Source organism: Portunus trituberculatus, chromosome 41 (assembly GCF_017591435.1).
Source record: "Portunus trituberculatus isolate SZX2019 chromosome 41, ASM1759143v1, whole genome shotgun sequence".
In the NCBI taxonomy this organism is placed as follows: Eukaryota; Metazoa; Arthropoda; class Malacostraca; order Decapoda; family Portunidae; genus Portunus; species Portunus trituberculatus.
The window spans coordinates 28,864,568-28,887,148 of NC_059295.1; the positions used below are offsets into that span (position 1 = coordinate 28,864,568).

Sequence of the window (22,581 nt, forward strand, 5' to 3'; positions counted from 1 at the left end):
CTTTTGAGTTATTATGCATGCATGACCTTTGAAGACAAGAAAAATCTCTATGCTAGCACTCAGAAAACGAGATAGAAAATACATGAGGGCACCGGAAAACATGTATAAGAATAGGAATGAGCCTAGAAACTAAGCAAGATTTGATAGCTAATACCAATAACAAGGGATAACAGACAAGGCACAGTGGGATATATGCAATGTCATTTTACGAACCCATGTATTATTAACCGTTATAAGATGTGACTTGCCCCATTCTCTTTCCCGTTCTCAGCCATTTCGTCCTTTTCAGCACTGGTGGGTGGAATTACAATATTCCAGTCTTGACTCATGTTCTCTAAAATTCCATCTTGATTTATGCATTTCTCAAATTGTCTTTCATCAAGTTTCCCTCTCTAATTAAGATACCTTGCTGCACAAGATTGATTACTTAGCATCATCCAATATTTGTTCACTTTCCTAACGAAAGAGTTAACCAGTATTTTCACTTTTCACGTATTTTAGCGGTAAACTTTGTAACTTTTTCCTAGTCCTGTCCGTATTTCCCCTTGCTTTTCCTGCAAATTAAACAGTTTCAATTGAGGAGCGTCAAGATACCTTAGAAAATAAAACGAATTTTCTTTCCGTATTTTTTACTCCTTTCTTTTTTCGCAACAATATCATGAGTGGGTTTATTTTTTTTTTTTTCCTTTCTTTAATTTCTTTGGCGTCTCTCTGTAATGCATAAAAAGTAATAGGATTAAATTTGTCAAGTTATAATAGCTTCCTCACTAGTTTTGGGGAACCACTTGTGTTTCGTATTTTGGTGAGTTGTTAAAAAATTGTAATGTTCCGGCTCTGAGCATCTGACATTTTCCCATATTCTGCGTGCTTTATTGTGAGTGGAAATATTTAGTGGAGTTATATTATATCTTATGTGAAGTTCCTCAGCTGTAGGCCTGTCACCCTCATTATGATTTATAAATCTTAATGCTTTATTTAGCACTGATTGCAATGATTTTTTATTTGTTACTGCTGCTGAACATAAGGGAATTGGAGGATATTCTAAAATTGGTATGAGTTGTGTTTTTACCAATAACGTTTTTAATTTTGGTGTTAAACTAGTAAATCTTTTCTTTGGTCAAGCTACAGACTCCGTTTATTAAATATCTTTGAGGTTTTATGGCATGCTCCTCCCACCATCTCTCCCCTACCAATCAGATAAACAAGCTACACCATGTCCCTTCCTCTATCTAAAATATATCTTTGAGGTTCTGTTGCTCCTCCCACCATTCCTCTCCATACCAATCAGATAAATGAGCTACATCACGCCCCACCTCCGGTCCAGAATGAGGAAATTCCACGTCACAGTTTTCCTCACTTCTGGTCCCTCCCATGACATCCTTAGGCCATATTTATAAAAGATTCCTATTCTTGCTCAACAGTAAGATAGCCTCCCCGAATAAGCCCCTCCCACACCTTTTTCTGATTGGCAGATAAAGTCCCTCCCCTTCTCTCTCTCTCTCTCTCTCTCTCTCTCTCTCTCTCTCTCTCTCTCTCTCACACACACACACACACACACACACACACACACACACACACACACACACACACACACACACCCAGTAGCTCAGTGGTTAGAGCGCTGGCTTCACAAGCCAGAGGACCGGGGTTCGATTCCCCGGCCGGGTGGAGATATTTGGGTGTGTCTCCTTTCACGTGTAGCCCCTGTTCACCTAGCAGTGAGTAGGTACGGGATGTAAATCGAGGAGTTGTGACCTTGTTGTCCCGGTGTGTGGTGTGTGCCTGGTCTCAGGCCTATCCGAAGATCGGAAATAATGAGCTCTGAGCTCGTTCCGTAGGGTAACGTCTGGCTGCCTCGTCAGAGACTGCAGCAGATCAAACACACACACACACACACACACACACAAACAGGGTCTATGAGCTCTGAGCTCGCTCCTTAATAGGGAAGACTGGCTGGATGACCAGCAAACGACCGTGGTGAATTACACACACACACACACACACACACACACACACACACACACACACACACACACACACACACAAACAAACACACACACGGTGAATTACACTTGCTGCTTGTGGCACGTCACGTTATGCAATATGATGTATGAAGCGTAGCGACTGTGTTTGTGTGTGTGAGAGAGAGAGAGAGAGAGAGAGAGAGAGAGAGAGAGAGAGAGAGAGAGAGAGAGAGAGAGAGAGAGAGAGAGAGAGAGAGAGAGAGAGAGAGAGAGAGAGAGAGAGAGAGAGAGAGAGAGAGAGAGAGAGAGAGAGAGAGAGAGAGAGAGAGAGAGAGAGAGAGAGAGAGAGAGAGAGAGAGAGAGAGAGAGAGAGAGAGAGAGAGAGAGAGAGAGAGAGAGAGAGAGAGTGTGTGTGTGTGTGTATGTGTGAGAACGTCCAAGTAAACATGGCGCAAGAAGAGCACAGTAGGTGAGCAGCTGCTTTGTGTTAAGAATAATTACATGAGCTCTTTGTGGCTCTTGCTCGGTGTTGGGCATGGTAAGATTATTCAGTTATGTTAGGAAGTGCTCCAGTGATGTAGCTTATAGAATTTTGAAAACTGAATATCACTTCCGAATGTCAAAATCAATCTAATCAATCCTCTAATTTTTTAACGACCACCTTTGGCTCTATTCGGGGACTGGCATCTCAGTGGGCCTTTTTTCATTATGATTTTGTTATCCTTAGCCGGTGCTCCTCCTACATAAAAAAAGGAAATAAAAAATCATACTAAATGAATGAAGGAACAGATAACAATAGTGGATGACATTGTTTTGACGATGTTTATAAAACTATCAGGTGAAGGAACAATTCATATATTCTTAAGGCAATCCTGAGAGACTGAACTTTGTTGTTACTTATTTAGTCATTGTCTCGCTGCACAAGGCATTCTTCTTCCTCTCACGCCTATTCTGTCCAGTTCTCTGATGCAAGAGTTAACCAGTACTCTCAGCCATTCATACATTCCTTTCTCTGGAAAACTCTGGAACTCCCTGCCTGCATGCTTCTATATTTCCAACTTCCTATAACTTGACTTCATTTAAGAGGGAAGTTTCAAGATATTCATTCCTTTCTTTTGGCTAAATCTCTCAGACCGTCTGTAAGGGGACTGGTAACTAATTGGGTCATTTTTTTCGTTTTATGTCTTCCTTGGTCAGTTTTCCCCTTACATTAAAAAAAATCTATACTAAGGATCTCGAACTTACTACGCATACACAGTCTCTGTGTGGACAGCTGTGTTGCAGTGCGGGCTGCATTCCTCCAATGGGATGGGGAGATACAGCGTAGCAAGCTGAGCTCAAGCGAAATGGATTTCGTGATTAGTGAATGGCAAAACGCATCACTGGTTGATTTTCACATGCCTCGCCTTCTTATCAGTGTCAGAAAATAGTCACACTTGATGAACTTCCTCTTTCAGTGCTCTTAAACATTCATGCTTTGCAGCAAAACTTCCTCTTTCTTTCTATTTCAACTTTGTAGAAGTAGTGTTCCACAAAACAGCTATATTGGCAGTGGTGGCATCCGTAGATACTCCTCCATCTGCAGCTTAGATGGTACTGACATAGCAAAGTGGAGCAGACCAGTGGTGCCAGTGTGGACCAATAAGAAACTTTCCTGGTTGTGAACGAGAGCTAGCTTGCAACCCTATAGGAGGAACTTCTGTTGCCACATGTATATATACCGCATACAGAAGGAAGAAACGAATGTCTTATTCTGCCGCCGGACACACAACTCACGTTCAAGCCATGGAGGTCTTAGATGGAGAACAGCACGACAGTGCCGACACCTTTCCCCAGTTGTACAGCAGTCTGTCAAAATACAAGGCAGGAAACTCAGCGAGTAATTCAACACTTCTGCAGCAGCCGCTCTTTACCATGGCACAACCTTTGATCACCACAGGTATTTGTTACAATTTGATCATTGAAATGTGAGAAATCAATCTTAAGATGGATAAGAGGTAATACAAAGAAGCACCAGGACACTAAACCCATGACCCAAGCAAAGCAACGCCAAGAGAAAGCAATCTCCACTAATTTTGCCTTGCCTCCCAACCCTACAAGCGTGATCAACTGTCTATCACTCATGTTGATGTCTGCTACCACATCCCTATACTATTGTTTGCCTCCCCTCTTGTGCATTCGTTGGTAATATGTATACAATAGTCTTCCATAGTTATACCCATCTATACCTTATAACATACTGACAGCTATGTTGTTGGAGGTAGAGAAGTCTAGTGCTTTGGTACGGATGGTGTGTGGTTGATAACACGTCAGTAAGGGAAGTAGAAATGTGAAGGGGATTCGACCTGTTAATTCGATCTTGACACCTAAACCCCGTCCACTTTCTTTTCACCACCATCTCTCTCTCTCTCTCTCTCTCTCTCTCTCTCTCTCTCTCTCTCTCTCTCTCTCTCTCTCTCTCTCGTCTTCCCGTTTTCTTTCTTTAGTGACGTCACTCCTGACCTCACTCGAAAAAAACATAATAATAGTATAATAATAATAATAATAATAATAATAATAATAATAATAATAATAATAATGGTCGGACGTGTGACCTTGTGCGCTCTCGGGCAGCCACGGCCAGCCTGTTGGCCTCCCCCCCCCTTTGTATAAGTTATTAATAGGTTAATTAGTGCTCGCCATAGTGTTATAATACAAACAATTTTGGATATTATAAGTGAGTGCACGTCTGGACAAACAGTGAAATGAGTGCTGCAGTGCTAAGCTACGGACGCGATGCCCTTATGCGCCGTAGACGTGAGGCTGGGTACCCTCCATCAGAGGTCATTCAACGCCTCAAAAACTTACAGTTATTTCGGAATCGTGGATCCAAGGGAGGAAGGAGTGTGGTGCGTCCCATTAAAGTGATCACATCTACCGTAAGGAAGGGGCGGAAGGTTGAGGAGAAGGAATACAAACACTTCGAAGTTCCGCGCGTGTGGTATAGTCTTCCCCTCTCTCCTCCTTTCCAACGTGACATCACTGGCGAACAAGATGGACGAGTTGATAGTGTCAGTGAGATCTAACTGTGCAGACATTGTGGCGATCACGGAGGCGTGGCAGATAACTCCTGAGGTGTGTATGATTCAAGATTTCCAGCTGTTCCACCACCTCAGGAATCAACGCAGGGGGGGAGGAGTGGCCCTGTTTTGCCGCTCTGACCTCAGCCCCTCACACCTACACGTCGACGTCCCCGCCGGATTGGAGGCCCTGTGGGTGAGGGTTACCCCCTGCCACCCCGCAACACAGCCTCCATCATTGTGTGTGTTGTCTACCACCCTCCACGGGCCGCCACTGCACGGTTGCTCACTGATCACATCATCGAGACTGCTGATGCTCTACGGGTGAGATTTCCTGCTGCCAAGCTGGTAATCTGTGGTGACTTCAACCGCTTGGATATCAGTGAAATCCTGCACCAGCTACACCTCACCCAGGTCGTGGACTTCCCCACCCACCACCAGTCCACCCTCGACCTTATCATGACAGACCTGAGCCAGCAGTACTCGCCTCCCAAGCCACTCCCCCCCATGGGACGCAGCACCCACCTCTCCATCCTGTGGACACCCACCCCACCACCTCGGTTCCCAGGTCAACTGTCACCAGATCCCACAGGCCCATGCCTGACTCCGCCATGAGGGAATTTGGGCAGTGGCTGACACATCACCCGTGGACCGAGGTACTGGAGGAGGAAGACGTCCACACAAAATGGCGGAACTACTTCACCACCACAACGGAAGCCTTCCACCACTACTTTCCCACCAAGGACATCACAGTGGACCCATCTGATGCCCCTTGGATGACGCCCTGCATCAAACGACTCCTTCGTCAGCGTGACAGGGCTTTCCACTCTAGCCCTGACCAGTACAGGAGTTTAAGGAACAGAGTTATCAGGGAAATTAAAAAAGCCAAGGCAAGCTACTACCCAGACAAAATTCACCATCTCAAGCTTACTAACAACAGACAGTGGTACGACAAGATTAAGTCTTTGTGTGGTTTACAAAACAAGCCTCTTCTCTTCCCTGTGTTTCACACCTTTCACCTGACAACGCGGCCGAAGAGATTAACGGTCACTTCGCTGCGATCTGTCAGACACTCCCTCCCCTTCACTCTACTACTCTCCCAGCCTACCTCCCTGCCTCCTCCCTCCACCCCTGTCCAGGAGGTTGATGTTTACAGGAAGCTTCTTAAATTTAAACTAAACAGATCCACCACTCCCACTGACCTCCCCATCAAAATTTACAGAGAATTTGCCCCAGAACTTGCCACACCCCTTTGCTCTATCATCAATGCCTCCCTTTCTCAACATTCCTGCCCCGATGACTGGAAGACATCTTACGTCACCCCTCCCCAAAATTTCTAATCCACAGTCACTGAATGATCTAAGACCAGTCGCCATCACCCCTATACCCAGCCTTATCTGTGAAGATTTTGTGTTCGACTGGGCCTATAACAAAATTTGTAACTCTATTGACACACAACAATTTGGCAATATTAAATCCACCTCCACATCTCACTACCTTGTCAGCTTCCTGGAATTCGTCCACAGCCACCTGGACAAACGCAACACTTCTCTAGCTATTGCTTTTGTGGACTTCAGAAAGGCCTTTGATCTTGTTGATCACACTGTTGTGATAAATAAAGCCATCACTCTGGGTCTCTCTCCTACCTGATAGCGTGGCTGGCAGACTTCCTCACGGGAAGGCGTCAGGCCGTTCGTTATCAGGGCTCTGTCTCCTCTTTCCAACAGCTCACATGCGGGGTCCCTCAGGGGACCAAGATGGGTCCACTGTGCTTCCTCATCCTCATCAACGATGCTCTCGTCCACACCCCCCACCGCTGGAAGTATGTGGACGACTGCACCGTGGGCGTACCCGTCAACAACACCAACCCAGACTTCTCAGCACTGCAGTCCACTCTAAACCAACTACAGACGTGGACGGAGGACAACAAAATGACCATCAACCACACCAAGACCGTGGTGATGCACATTTGTACCTCCACAGCAGCAGTCCCCCCTCCCCAGCTTTCTGTGGGCCCTCACTCCCTCCAGGTGGTCCGCAGCACCAAGCTTCTAGGTGTCTTGGTGGATGATCAATTATCATGGAAGCAGCATGTTTCCAACATCATCAGGTCAGCCTCATACAAAATCTATTTACTGCGCCGACTCAGGTCCCTGGGAGCACCGGCAGATGAGCTGAGGGGAGTGTACCTCACCTTTATACTCCCTAAGCTCATGTACGCCGCCCCAGCGTGGTCCTCCTCCTGAACCTCACACAACGACAACAGCTGGAGAGGGTTCAGAGGAGGGCGTTCAGGGTCATCCTTGGGCCTGCCTACAGGTCCTACGAGGACGCCCTGACCTGCCTGAGTCTGCCGAGGCTGGCCACAAGACACCAGGAAGCCTTGGAAAAATTTGGGGAAGGACTGCTGCGTCATCCACGTCTCCGCCACCTGCTACCCCCCGACGTGCCTCCCCCTGCTCGCGCCACCCGACACCAGAATCGCGTGGCGCCCTTAAGAGCACCGCGCACTGATCGGTACCGACTTAGCGCGGTGCCCACTATTGTGCGAGCCTTAAATAAATAAGTGAATTCTAGGTTAAGTTAGATCCATAGTTAGGTTAAGCATTTTTAGTTCATTGTGTTAATGTCCCCCCACTGTACATTTTCAGTGTAATTTTTTACATTGCCAAATTAATAAACCGTATATTATTATTATTATTATATATGCTAAGCGAAATCGCGACATGAAGAAAAGGTAAGAGAAGTTGAGTTGCTGGAGTGATGGTGTGATGGTGTTCAATAAAGGCTGGCAAATGGTGAGGATATGCTGTCAGGGAGCGATCCTTTACACCTATGAAATGCGTCGCTTAGATTTGCATGACGGAACAGTATATTATCTGGGCGTAAGTGTGAATAAAATTTCTTGTCAAATGAAGTGAATGTGCGACGGTCTCTTCTTCATTGGAGGAAATTGCTGAATACCAGTAGGGATGTACGTATATTTTGTGCAAAATGCCCTCACCACATCCTAAAAAAAACAAAAATGTTTTTCCCCGATTTCGGAATCAACAGAATGCAGATGAAACTACAAAACGAGGTGTCGACACTGAGTGCCACCAAGGAGAAGTACCACACCGACTTGACACGCCTATATGACTTGACGCAGACTCAACAATACAAGATTGAGGAATTGGAGCAGCGTCTCCTAGACTGTCACCAGCAGCTGATGGAAAAGGAAGGGCACATACGGAGGAGCCGGGAGAGGATTTCACACCTGATGGGGCACTTAGAGATCATCGCTGAGGGCCTCGATGAGAACAACTTGTCCCGCCGGATGCTGCTTAGCCTACTTTCCCAGATGCACTGATGTGTCTATATGCTAAAATATTTTGTTGTTATTGCTATTGTTGGTAATGTCTAACCACAATAGTATTGATAATATTGAGAATAGTAATAAGAATTTTAAAACAAAAATATATAATAACATTACATTGAGATGTTTAATTCTGTATCATCTGTTTAAAGTTCCAAGGACAGTATTAGCATCTCACTATGTCTATGTGCAAATAATTCTTCATTAACCTAACTTATTTACTTGAGGAACAACCATGACAAAGCTTGTCTCTCACTCTGGCGATAAAAACACAGGGTCAGTTGTCTGTGAATTAAGGCGCCCGATAGTAAGACGGAGACTCCGTACGGAGCAACTGATTCGGCTTCGCTCCCTGCGGTAACGCACTGGAGAGGGCATTCAGGGCAGAGACACGCGGCGGGCGGCAGACTCATCCACTCATCTTGCCCTTCGAAACACTGGTGTAGGAGCACCAAGTGACACTCATGGTTCCTGACGCAATGCAAGTTAACCAAGCTTCCATAGATATTGCTGTATCGCTCAGCACATTTTTTTTTTTTTTTCCTTTATACTTATTTTTCACTGAGTACACTGGATTTTTTTTTTTATTTCATTCTTCGTATTCAGTGACACACACACACACACACACACACACACACACACACACACACACACACACACACACACACACGCAACTACAAACACACACCCGACACTATAGAGTAGTAACGAGTCCTAAGCTTCAATAACACCCGCAGACCATTAACGTCGCAATCTACGACACCTTCCACCTACGTTCGATACCAGAGAGAGAGAGAGAGAGAGAGAGAGAGAGTAGTAGTAGTAGTAGTAGTAGTAGTAGTAGTAGTAGTAGTAGTAGTAGTAGTAGTAGTAGTAGTAGTAGTAGTAGTAGTAGTAGTTGTTGTTGTTGTTGTTGTTGTTGTTGTTGTTGTTGTTGTTGTTGTTGTTGTTGTTGTTGTTGTTGTTGTTGTTGTTGTTGCAGCAGCAGTAGAAGCAGAACATTAAACAAGCTTCATCATGTATGGTGGATAGTGAAGAATGGGGGAGAAGGAAGGTGGAAATTCCATGCGCAATGAATGATTTTAAAGACACAAAACCTTTACAGGGTCTTGTTATTGCTTTTCCTGAAGGAGAAGAGGGCGAATGCAAGGACGGCTTGATCGTAGAGTGTGTAAGGTAGATAAAAGGATTTTATTTAACCCTTTTTAAGTGAATCTTTATGTATTGATTGAAAAGAACCAGGCAGATGCAGCAAATGTTAACTTTGGTAAGATAAAGATTGTACATGTAGTACTTCGTTTTATCAAGGAGAGGGACGTGAGGCGTCACAGCAGGGTACCTTCATCAATCATCCAAAAAAACGTTCAAAATTAGATTAGCTTAGATTAGATCATGTCAGGTTAAATTACACCAGAAGTTCTAAACCTTGGAGTCATGGCCCCTTTGGAATTTCAGCCTCGCATGGAATTTAGGGTGGCCATGATGAGCTGTAGCAAATTAAACATTTCTTATTAATTTTGGAAATCTGAATAAAAAATGCATCCCTGTCATGGTAGAAGACTTTCTTTTGATTAATTACTTTGGTAGAAATAATACGAATGTATGTGTGGGAAATTATAATTGTTTGCGTAACTAAATTGCGTTATTTGTGTGTGAGAGACAAGGCGAAGAACGGACGCGTCTGAGATAGGAAGGGCACCTAGTGGTGAGTGAAGGTGAGCCACCTGGAAAGGAAGGGAGAGAGGTGATTGCATGATCTCATTGTAGTTTCGTATTCCCAAAAACATGTGGGTATATTTGATTCCGAACCATATACTATGCTACTTATTTTTTTTTTTTTTTTTTATACTATATGGGCTTTTCACGGGAATTTATGAGCTAAAGGGGATACTTTTTTTTAGGGTACCTCTTATCTCAAAGCCCACCCGCTAGGAAACCGTTGTCCTGAGTGAGGAAGTCCAACCTGCACTCAGACCGTGGACAGGATTCGAATCCGTGCATTTGGAGACCCCTCGGATCCCAAAGCACGCATGGTTCCACTGTATTTAACAATTCAACTTTTTTTTTCCAAAATTCAAGTTTGATTGTTGTCACTTTATAGTCTCTTATAGTCTAATGATGGAAGTTAATCATATCACAGGCCTATCAAATGTAAGATAATAATGACTGTCAAGTTTGTAAAAAAGCAAATGTGTTCATCAACATTTTTTTTTTTTTTTTTTTTTGTCAGGGTGGGATTTGAGAGATAACTGAAAGGGAGCCACACAATTTTTAAGGACTCATGAAGAGGAATTAGAGACTAAAAGGCTGAGAACCATTGGATTAGGGCCTTTGGTACTAAGATTATTGAGCGCACGTAGAGTTCCGCACAATGGCATTGATTTAGTGTGATTAAATGTCACATAATTTTCTGTAGTTTAGTGAAGAAAATTATCCAAGATACTTTGAAAATAATAACAAGAATATAAAATTTGGGAAGCTGCAAGAAGCCATCATGCCTACATTTGACAGTCCCTGTGTGAAACATACTGTACCCATAAATTTGTCTCACCCTTTCCAGACTTCACTGATGACTCGCCACTAACAACTTTTTACTGAATCTATTCCATCCATCTACAACACTATCACTCTCTCTCTCTCTCTCTCTCTCTCTCTCTCTCTCTCTCTCTCTCTCTCTCTCTCTGTGAAGTGCTTATTCCTTTGGTGAGAGAGAGAGAGAGAGAGAGAGAGAGAGAGAGAGAGAGAGAGAGAGAGAGAGAGAGAGAGAGAGAGAGAGAGAGAGAGAGAGAGAGAGAGAGAGAGAGAGAGAGAGAGAGAGAGAGAGAGAGAGAGAGAGAGAGAGAGAGAGAGAGAGAGATGGTGGTGAAAAGAAAGTGGACGGGGTTTAGGTGTCAAGATCGAATTAACAGGTCGAATCCCCTTCACATTTCTACTTCCCTTACTGACGTGTTATCAACCACACACCATCCGTACCAAAGCACTAGACTTCTCTACCTCCAACAACATAGCTGTCAGTATGTTATAAGGTATAGATGGTTATAACTATGGAAGACTATTGTATACATATTACCGACGAATGCACAAGAGGGGAGGCAAACAATAGTATAGGGATGTGGTAGCAAACATCAACATGAGTGATAGACAGTTGATCACGCTTGTAGGGTTGGGAGGCAAGGCAAAATTAGTAGAGATTGCTTTCTCTTGGCGTTGCTTTGCTTGGGTCATGGGTTTAGTGTCCGGGTGCTTCTTTGTATTACCTCTTATCCATCTTAAGATTGATTTCTCACATTTCAATGATCAAATTGTAACAAATACCTGTGGTGATCAAAGGTTGTGCCATGGTAAAGAGCGGCTGCTGCAGAAGTGTTGAATTACTCGCTGAGTTTCCTGCCTTGTATTTTGACAGACTGCTGTACAACTGGGGAAAGGTGTCGGCACTGTCGTGCTGTTCTCCATCTAAGACCTCCATGGCTTGAACGTGAGTTGTGTGTCCGGCGGCAGAATAAGACATTCGTTTCTTCCTTCTGTATGCGGTATATATACATGTGGCAACAGAAGTTCCTCCTATAGGGTTGCAAGCTAGCTCTCGTTCACAACCAGGAAAGTTTCTTATTGGTCCACACTGGCACCAATGGTCTGCTCCACTTTGCTATGTCAGTACCATCTAAGCTGCAGATGGAGGAGTATCTACGGATGCCACCACTGCCAATATAGCTGTTTTGTGGAACACTACTTCTACAAAGTTGAAATAGAAAGAAAGAGGAAGTTTTGCTGCAAAGCATGAATGTTTAAGAGCACTGAAAGAGGAAGTTCAAGTGTGACTATTTTCTGACACTGATAAGAAGGCGAGGCATGGGTGAAAATCAACCAGTGATGCGTTTTGCCATTCACTAATCACGAAATCCATTTCGCTTGAGCTCAGCTTGCTACGCTGTATCTCCCCATCCCATTGGAGGAATGCAGCCCGCACTGCAACACAGCTGTCCACACAGAGACTGTGTATGCGTAGTAAGTTCGAGATCCTTGGTATTGATTTTTCTTTTTTTTTAATGTAAGGGGAAAACTGACCAAGGAAGACATAAAACGAAAAAATTACACAATTAGTTACCAGTCCCCTTACAGACGGTCTGAGAGATTTAGCCAAAAGAAAAGAGTAAATGTCTTGAAACTTTCCTCTTAAATGAAGTCAAGTTATATTAAGTTGGGAATATAGAAGCATGCAGGCAGGGAGTTCCAGAGTTTTCGAGAGAAAGGAATGTATGAATGACTGAGAGTACTGGTTAACTCCTGGATTGAACCCCCAGACCTCAGCGAACTTTCGCGGCGCACGGACGGACCATCGAGATCGTGATCGACTTGACATTTATTATTTTTTCTGGAGTCTTTACCAATTGCTCCCCAGCTTTGAGTTATTGCTGGAGCCTGCATTAGTGTACCGGGGCTCTCCCTCTTGGTAGAGCCCGCCCATGTGCAGTGCCTTTTTCACCTTTTACTATACAGTAATCGCCCGCGTGTCTAGATCGCCACTATCCGGAATTCGCTACTATCCGGAGCTGCCCCCAAGTATACTCAAACCTACCGCGTGAGCGATCCCTCGATCCAGCTAGGCAGCACAACACTTAGGCGGCGTCACAATAACACTTTTTCCGTTGTCTTCAACGATTTCCGCTGTTTTTTTACTGTTCCGTCGATTCTTTCCGTCGTTTTGAGCCAGACGGAACACATCGTTTTCCTCTAACGTCAATTTTCAGCCAAATTAAGATCTATGGTTTCTAACCAAAACTTTTGTAATAAAATTTATCTCCTTGCTAATTGGAATGATGCTATAATCTCAACTTAATAGCATCTTCATAAGTAGATGTAAATATATTTGTGTATGTGTGTGTGTGTGTGTGTATATATATATATATATATATATATATATATATATATATATATATATATATATATATATATATATATATATATATATATATATATATATATATATATTCCAGTCTAGCAGCGAAAAGTGGTTCAATTGCTTGTTTACATTTCTCTGTAAGACGTCCTAAGACAGTACTTCCAAGTATCAAATGGCCAAGATCAGCTGCTCTGTCGTTTATGAGTTTATTTTTTGATGATTAAATAACCTTCCGTCAGGAAGCAAATTTTAAATGTCTTGTGTGGTTGTGTCATAGCCTGACTCATGCCCTACACAGTACTTGGCCAGGAGTCAAGTAGGGAGGTGTTTTATTTAGCTCTCTAATTTTTGCCTGACAGGTATAAGTTGACGAGAATTAGAATGAAAAACATAAAAGCAGAGAAGACAACTAGAAACAAACAAACAAATGTATCGTTGGGAGACAGCAGAACAATCATTTAATGTGCTTTCATTCATTGTTTTCTTACCCATTTGGGTTATGTACATGTTTTTTTCTCAATTTATAAGGTGTTGGGAGAGGAAATTCCGCGTATCCGGATATTTCGCGTATCCGCCAGGGCCTTGGCTGCTATAATCAGGATACGCGAGCGATTACTGTACTTCCTTTTCGGCCTTAGTGTCCCCCGGTGAGTGAAAGTGAACCGTGCGGCTTGCTCAAAGGGGGCCCTCAGAGGGCTGCTTTAAGCCCACCGGCCAGGTCGGCCAAAACTTGGTTAGGGTTAGGTGCGGTGAAGGGACATTTCGACGGTTTTTAGCACTGATCTGTTTAGATAGGCTTCTTCAATTTACTTTCTTAGCTGTGCCTCGTGTAGGGCTTCGGCCCACTTTTTAGGATTCAATGTTTTCGTATTGTTGTAACAATCTAGGCATATGTTGTAACCATGCCTAGGGTCAAAATAAAGCACCCCTATCCCTCGGGGGCAACCAAGATCCAGCTACTAAGAATCCTGTCAGAACAACTCATATACGCAACCCGGATTATCACAACCACAGACGCATACATTGTGCTAACCAGATCGGACGATGACACAGACAAAATTTTCTTGCCTTCCACCCTGGACACGCTCAAAAATGGAAAATTACAGCCCTTACTTCCCCCTGATATTAGAGTAAAAAGGACCATCATAATAAAAAAAAAAAAAAAATACGGACGACCACATTTATAACAACTCAGAAAAAGATATCGAAGATGAACTTGTCAACGAAAATGGATTCTTGAGTGAAGGAATAGAAAATATTTTCAAAATTCCTAAAACAAAGATTATTAATAATGATAACACTAAACAGCTCAACAGCAGCCAAAATAGCAATTGAAATTGGTCTTCTATCATTCCATATGAGTATCCCCACTTCAACATCAGCCTAGACGAGTTTATTCCAGTATTTACCTGTTTAAAGTGCTACACAATAGAGGACCATCCGACAAACAAATGCCCTAAGACTAATGATTATAAAATTTGTTCACAATGCTCCAGCACCGACCACGATTGGAAAAACTGTAAATCAATGAAAAAACAATGCATCAATTGTAATGGGGACCACCATGCACTAGCAAACAAATGCCCTTTAAGGAAAAAAATCATTGCAGACAAGAGAAAGGCTCGAAAGCAAGGTAACACTCAGACATATAGCCAAATTACGAAACATGACACCCCTCAACCACCTACAACCCAACCTATGACTAATTATATCTAGACAGAGACACACACATAAAAATTCAGACGTGCCTGGTTCATACCAACTCCCTAAACTTCATTAACCCAGGAAACTTTGCCGCTGAACTCAATAAACTTTACAAGACCAATGACCTCCCCAGTATAATTATACCAGAGGACCCACCTTCTAATGCCATCTTAAACATAATGACAAAGAACACCTCTGACAACACCTCAAAATGTAATACTGCAGTCCCCACACAGCCAAGCACCAACACCAATAATACACCTCAAACAAGCACAAAGGCCCTTGACAATATTCCATTGATCCAAAACACTCCAACGACAACCGTCAACACCACCCAACCGGAGGACATACCCGTACTGGAAAAGATTTCTGGCACCCACCTAGGGATGCAAATCATAACTAAGAAAAGTGAGGGATGGCCAAAAGACACTTTCAGTCTTAATTACTTAAAGACTGCAATAGATAAGGGCAGATTCAAATGGAGATTCAATAACACTGTATATAATGAGAAGGAAATCTATGGCCACCTTATAAATAACGATATTGATCTCGTTAACTGTTGGTGTATAATGGATGATGCACTTTTTAACAAAATCCGAAGTGGCAAAACTGAGGAGAGGACACCACCCCCCAGTAAATCAACAAAAAACACACCTCAGACATCACTCTAGTAAATAAAACAACCAAGAAAAGTACTAAATACACCCACAACACAACAACACAACAACACATACAACTTCTCACAACATGGCACACACTTACACACCACACACACTAAAAATCGTACAACACAATGTTCAACACTGAAAAAGCAAAAGAAGCACACTTAGTAACATATACAGAGAAATTGACCCTGAAATCATACTACTTAACAGTCACGGGATGAAAACAAACGAAAATAAAAAAATACTAAATTACACGAAAATAAAAAAAATACTAAATTACACCACTTACCTTATCAACTCAAGCGATAAAATGCACTACGGTTTAGCTATTCTCGTTGAACATAATCTGAAACACAAAATAAAAGATGATTACGATACTGACATGCTACAAATTACAATAGAAACAAATATAGGCCTAATAAACATCGTGACAACATATCTTCCACCTCGAAGACCTTATCTACCAATCCCAGACTTCCATGCAATAGCGTCCCAATCAACTCCAACCTACATCGTTAGGGACTTGAACGCACATCACCCGAATTTGGACAAGAAAATGAGTAATAACGTAGGTAAAGCTCTAATGATGCTGATCAATGATAATAAATTAGCACATATAGGCCCAGATTTTCCAACATACAGATCACATAATGCCTTTTCCACCCCAGACACATTATTAACCAACAATAAAACTTACCACATTATACTTATCCAACCAGGACCGACAACTGACTCACATCTCATCTCCAGCTAAAATAGTTTCTATAAAGTTAGGCATTCTATATCATCGTCAATTTTTTTCACCTCCTCAACTGATAACTCTGTATAGGAGCCTTATCTGCCCATATATGGAGTATTTTTTTACATGTATTGTGGGCAGGGAGGGAGGGGTGCAGGATCCACCCATACAGCTTTTAGAAAAGGTGGGATCAAAAGCAATTCTTATCAGCTCCTCTCCTCTAATTGACTGTCTTCAGTCTCGTCTTCATCGACACAATGTTATATTGCTTGCTATTTTCTTGTGCTATTTTCAAGCCAACTGCTCCCCTGATCTTGCTAATTCCATGCCTCCTTTCTTCTTGCGCAGGGGTTCCCAACCGGTGGGTCGCGAAGCCTTGGTAGAGGGGTCGCGTAGCCTTGTCAGAAGCAGCTTGGGATAATATTAATTTTATCTCATCATTACATTTTTTATGCTCTTATTTGTTTTTTGTTTTTTTTTTTTCGGTGCAAAACAAAACATGTGCTACGTGTATGCGTGCCTGTGAGTGAATGTGATAATAAACCCTAAGTAGGGGGTCACATGGATTTCAAACTTTTAGGTAAGGGGTCGCGAGTACCAAAAGCTTGGGAACCACTGCTCCAGCGGCCTCGCTGCACAAGAATTTTTCTTTCGCTCACCCCAATACTGTCCATCCCTCCAATGCAAGAATTTGCCAGTATCCTCAATCATTCATCCCTTTTTCTGGTAAACTCTGAAAGTAGCTGCTTATTCTGAACCTCCACTTTCCTATAACTTGAATTCATTCAAGAGGGAGACTTGTAGATACTTGTCCCATATTCATGATTAATGCTTTGATTCTAATCGGGACCGACCGGCACCTCAGAGAATCTTTTTTTTTTTTTTTTTGTCGCAATTTTTGTCCTTGCCCAGTCCCCCACCTACATAAAAAGAAAAGAAAAATGTAGCTTTTTCTAGAACTTATTGAATGTTTACAGCATTACAGTTTCGAAGGACACTATTGACAGCAATGGAGTGTTATGTAATACAAACACTCACACACACAGACACACATGACAGATGGAGCATGACAGGTGCCAAGAGAGCATGACCAGTACATACATATCACATACCCACTACTTGATTGTCTTCAGATATCATGGATCATTCTATCTGCGTAATTAAAGTAGACCGAGCATTCTGAACTGGCAACAAAAGAAGGGAAAAAGTCGAGACCATGATGACGCTGTCATCATTGAACGAGCTCTTTTCATAATGTTTGCTGAAGTTGAGATGAGCTGCAGAGTATGAGGTGGTTATGAGGCAGCATTAAGAGTCCAAGTTTTCCCATTTCCGCAGCCTCTATGTGCCAAACCCTGCCATAATTCTGAATATAAAAAATATTATGAAAAGTGAACGATTACTGACAATAACGTGGATTTCTCACAGGTTTCGGCGCCATGTCTTCAGTATTTTTGATAGACTGAAGATGAAGTTAATGGTGTTTAAGGAGCTTTTCATTATTTCAATGACAGTTTAACAATGATTATGCACCATTAATGTAAAAAAAAGAAATGTGGGAACTCAATAATCATCGGTATGATCTTTGAAAATCATCCTTCTGAGAACTCAAAGCATTTCAGTATACAAATTGTGAAATATGTAAATGATAAAGAAGTCACTACACGATGACGTGAAGACGAGAACCATGGAACACCTTAGTGATGGAGGTCGGGCTGCGATGCTGTAGTCATGTGTGTTGCTTAGTTAGTGCTAATAAAAGAAACCAGCAATCAATGCTTAATAGATAAGGGTTCGATGAAAAAAAAATACAAAATTACGTACGAAGGGCAGATCTCTTTTTTTTTTACTTTCATTATTTATTTTTTTCTCTTTGGGAGAAAGGATAAATAATTGTCATGAATATTTGAAAGGCACCATCTCATTAAGGTTTTATTTAGCTTCATTTGATTTAATATGAAAGGCATGCTTGTGGGGATACAACTGATCTAAGGAAGCTAATCTGTACCGTAATTATAATCTGGAGCTTCTCTGGACTGATCAATATACAAAAGAGTAACTTTAAATTTAACGAAAGAAAGTGAACTTTGGTGGATGAGGACTAGAGATTCGGTCAAAATTAATGAATCAATATACCCAAGTACATGAATCAATTTGTGTCAGAATGATTTGCGTGGGGCAATTCGCGCCTGTTTGCAGCCGCGAACTGCCGGAACAGCCGATAGGTTTCATCCAAAATCATTCACGAGAGAGAGAGAGAGAGAGAGAGAGAGAGAGAGAGAGAGAGAGAGAGAGAGAGAGAGAGAGAGAGAGAGAGAGAGAGAGAGAGAGAGAGAGAGAGAGAGAGAGAGAGAGAGAGAGAGAGAGAGAGAGAGAGAGAGAGAGAGAGAGAGAGGGGATTAAGCAAGGTTATAACATGCAAAAGACATTGATAATGTGGGTACTCTAGACAATATAACAATGAAGTATTTGATATCACTTACCAGAATGAAATGGATATAATTCTGTAAACGTACGATACGTTCCTTGATCCTGTTGTTGTTGCTTCTGCTGTTGCTACTTCGAAGTGTGTTAAAACACGTACGGTGGTGAGAACACGGCAGAGACGGAAATGCTAGTGTACATTTTAATGATACGTCATTACTGTACCAAAAATAAATCAACATAATGCTAAAACTCAAAAGAAAAGAATAAATATAGATGTAAGAACTAATTATTCTTAAGTAACTTTCCTGGTCAAAGAAAAAAACTTATTTTGACTACGTATGTACTACTTGAGCCTCACAAGTCGATCACGTCCGATGCTTCTTTGGCTTCTCGTGAAAAATATTTTCAGATTGCGGGGATTATTTTTCACTGAGATTTTCCCATTGACGATGCAGAATCCTTGCTGAACTCTCACTACTAGAGAATCATGAAAACGTCATTGGCAACATTTCCAGTAATTTCCTCTAGCATACTGTAGTAGTCAAGACAATGAAACGTTAGAGGATATATATTATGATCCTACGATCCACCATCCCAGTGTCCCAGGATCAAGCCGCAAGCATAGACGTAAACACATCGATCAGTCTTTAAACTGAGACACTGACACTTGGGAAATACAAATACAAAACACTTAAGACGGGTTCACATGTGCCAATTTGCGACTGAAATTTTACGTCAGTATAGTTTTCGACTCATCGCTACTAGTCGAAAAGTGTCACACGTAGCGACGGGAAAAAGTATCGACTAGTTGGCGCCTTGGCGGGAAGTGAATGCAAACAAACAACTACCCGCCAAGATATCTTCCTTCAGTGACGATACTGAAGTTGTGGTAGCTCTTCTTTTGACGTACCGGAAGAATCAACAGAAAAGAAAATGCCTGTGGATACGTCCCTGGCTAAGTAGAAGGAAAGAAAGGAGTGTCTAGCCCACTCTAAATTAGCCTACCTTTCTCATAAGGAAATTGTTAATCTTAAGAAGACTGCACAATTGCGATCAAATTAAATCCTGACAAGTCTTCATTCCTCAACAACATCATTTCTTGTATAGTGGCAGCTACCTCATCGAACGATGATTTGCACAAGCTTTATTATTACTGTATAATTAATTTCAGGGGTGCCAGATGTTTTTTTTTCCTCACCAACTCTAACATCTCTATTCCTGGAGACCACACTTTCAAAGTTTACTCCGTGGCTTCACGACGTAAATAAAATCGCAAATCAACTATGTCTTGTTTTGCGACTGGTTCCTCCATTCGCTAGACACCGATTTTGAGTCGGAAATTCTACCGCCGTAAAATTTCAGTCGCAAATTAGCACGTGTGAACTCGCCTTTACAAACACATGTTACAGATACTCATGAAACGATACATGGATTTATTCACATGAACATATACCACGGCTGATCAGGAACTGTTAAACATGTATGTAAGATACTAGAGAAAATCATTAAGGGTAGTATTTGGGAGCATTTAAATGAGAATAGATTAATTAGAGATACCCAACATGGCTTTAGATCAGGGAGGTCCTGTCTTACAAATTTGCTCGATATCTTAGAATATATTACCAAGGAGTTAGATGATGGAAATAGCATAGATGTTATATATCTAGATTTTAGCAAGGCGTTTGATAAGGTACCGCATAGGAGGCTAGTGTACAAATTGAGACTACATGGGATAGGGGTAGGTTAGTTGATTGGATTAGTGAATGGCTTTCTGATAGGAAACAGAGAGTAGTATTAAATGGGGCAATGTCTGAGTGGAAGGAAGTGGTTAGTGGGTACCCCAAGGATCAGTGCTAGGACCTCTTCTTTTCTTGGTGTACATTAACGATTTAGATATAGGAATTAGTAGCAAAGTATCAAAGTTTGCAGATGATACTAAGATAGCATGTGCAGTACAGGGTGAAAAGGACAATTACAGAATACAACGAGACCTGGACAGGCTGATAGCATGGGCAGACAGGTGGCAGATGGAGTTTAATTCTGATAAGTGTCAGGTTATGCATTTAGGTAAAGACAACACAAACTTTAACTATGAGATGGAGGGATGTTGGCTAGAGGCAGTAGAGGAAGGAAAGGATTTAGGAGTAGTGATAGACAGGACTATGAAATTTTCAAAGCAATGTTTAGAAGCAAGAAATAGGGCAAATAGGATCCTGGGTTTTATAAATAGAAATGTTAGTTATAAAAGTAAGGAAGTGGTGCGTAGCTTATATAATTCCTATGTTAGGCCCCATTTAGAGTATTGCATACAGGCCTGGTCACCCCACTATAGGCAGGATATCAACATGTTAGAAGCAGTTCAGAGAAGAGCAACTAGGATGATACCAGCATTAAAGCGCCTGGAGTATAGAGATAGATTAAAGGAATTAAACATGTTTTCATTTGAGAGGAGATGTATAAGAGGGATATGATAGAGTTATTTAAAATGTTCTCAGATACAAACTACATAGATGTGAGATCTTTCTTTACCTTAGAGGAGGGAAATAGGACTAGAAATCATGGCAGGAAGATTAGAAAGCAAGGCTGCAGGTTAGATATAAGAAAATATTTCTTTAGTCATAGAGTGGTAGACTTCTGGAATGCATTGCCAGAGACGGTTGTAAATAGCACTAGTTTGACAATGTTTAAAAACAGATTAGATAAGCACTTAAATTTATTAGATTTATAATTATGTATAGCACTGCATGATAGTTTTTATAAGAAATTTACTATAGTTAAATAAGACATGATCCCCATGTATGGGGACCACAAATTGTAGAGGATTTCGCTGCAGGACTTAGCCCTGTTAATGGGCCAAATATTTAGAATTAGTATATAATGTATTGTGTACTTGTAAGTGTATCTTTAAGTACTGATGACGAGGTCGTTGTGCGACTGATACAGGATAACCTAGATGGGCCCTGGTGGCCCTTTGTTATCCTATTATTTATGTTATGTTATGTTATGTTATGAATTATATCATTTTTACTTATCACTTTTGCACCGATTTACCCCTTCAGTACCATGACGCGTTTCCACATTCATTATGTTTGCTATTTTAAACAGCTTCAGGAACTCATGTGTGGATTAAAATTGTGAAGACTGTTACTATTAATCTCCTGACCTCCATAGACCCTTCCTAATTTGTCAATAAAATTATCTAATCGTACATAAATCTCAAGATAAAAATGTCTCTCAGTATTGAAGGGGTTAACAATCTGGGAGACATGACGGGCACCTCTAGCACACCGTACCTTTATCTCACCAGTGTGGTGATGAATAGCAAGGCCCGAGATTGATGCCAGTAGCACTAAGCGCGTCACACACCATCTCTCAGGTATCTACTTTCACTGCACCGCCGTCCGCCACCATCGCACAATGGCAGCTGCGCAGCACAATTCAGCCTCAACGCGACGCATCCTCGGTTCCTAACACCGTATCAGTCTTAGTTGGAAACGGTCTACAGTAGTCACATCCACTTAGAATAACTTTAAATTAACATGATGTCTCCGGTTTCATATCGCTTTTCCATTTTTCATGACGATACATATTTGAAACCTAAGACAAATTATTCGCGAAAAAAGCAGAAAGAGACACCAAACACTCTCAGGTACTATCAGAAATGACAAGATATACGTAATCAACATTTACATCGTATTCAAAACTAATTATCCACTGTCTGAAACCAGAGATCGTATAAAGACGATAGTTAACTTTTATGGGAAG

At 41.8% G+C, this 22,581-nt stretch overlaps 2 protein-coding genes across 3 annotated transcripts in view; one reads left to right on the top strand and one right to left on the bottom strand.

Annotated features, from left to right (window-relative positions):
* Window positions 1-22,277, bottom strand: part of LOC123516890 (putative neural-cadherin 2) — a 198,648-nt gene extending 176,371 nt beyond the window's left edge. The window contains exons 1-2 of one of the 2 annotated variants that reach the window (XM_045276615.1): window positions 22,110-22,277; window positions 15,940-15,996 (exon numbers count right to left, since the gene is read on the bottom strand). The gene's annotated coding sequence lies outside the window, so the exon portion shown is untranslated. The remainder of the gene's footprint in view (window positions 1-15,939; window positions 15,997-22,109) is intronic. The other variant, XM_045276616.1, reaches the window with a different exon arrangement.
* On the top strand, window positions 7,731-8,496 carry LOC123516891. Its single transcript, XM_045276618.1, has 2 exons — window positions 7,731-7,760; window positions 8,078-8,496. Exons 1-2 carry the CDS (start codon window positions 7,750-7,752, stop codon window positions 8,370-8,372), a joined length of 306 nt encoding a protein of 101 aa, XP_045132553.1. The 5' UTR covers window positions 7,731-7,749; the 3' UTR covers window positions 8,373-8,496.
* Window positions 22,278-22,581: the final 304 nt, after the last annotated feature.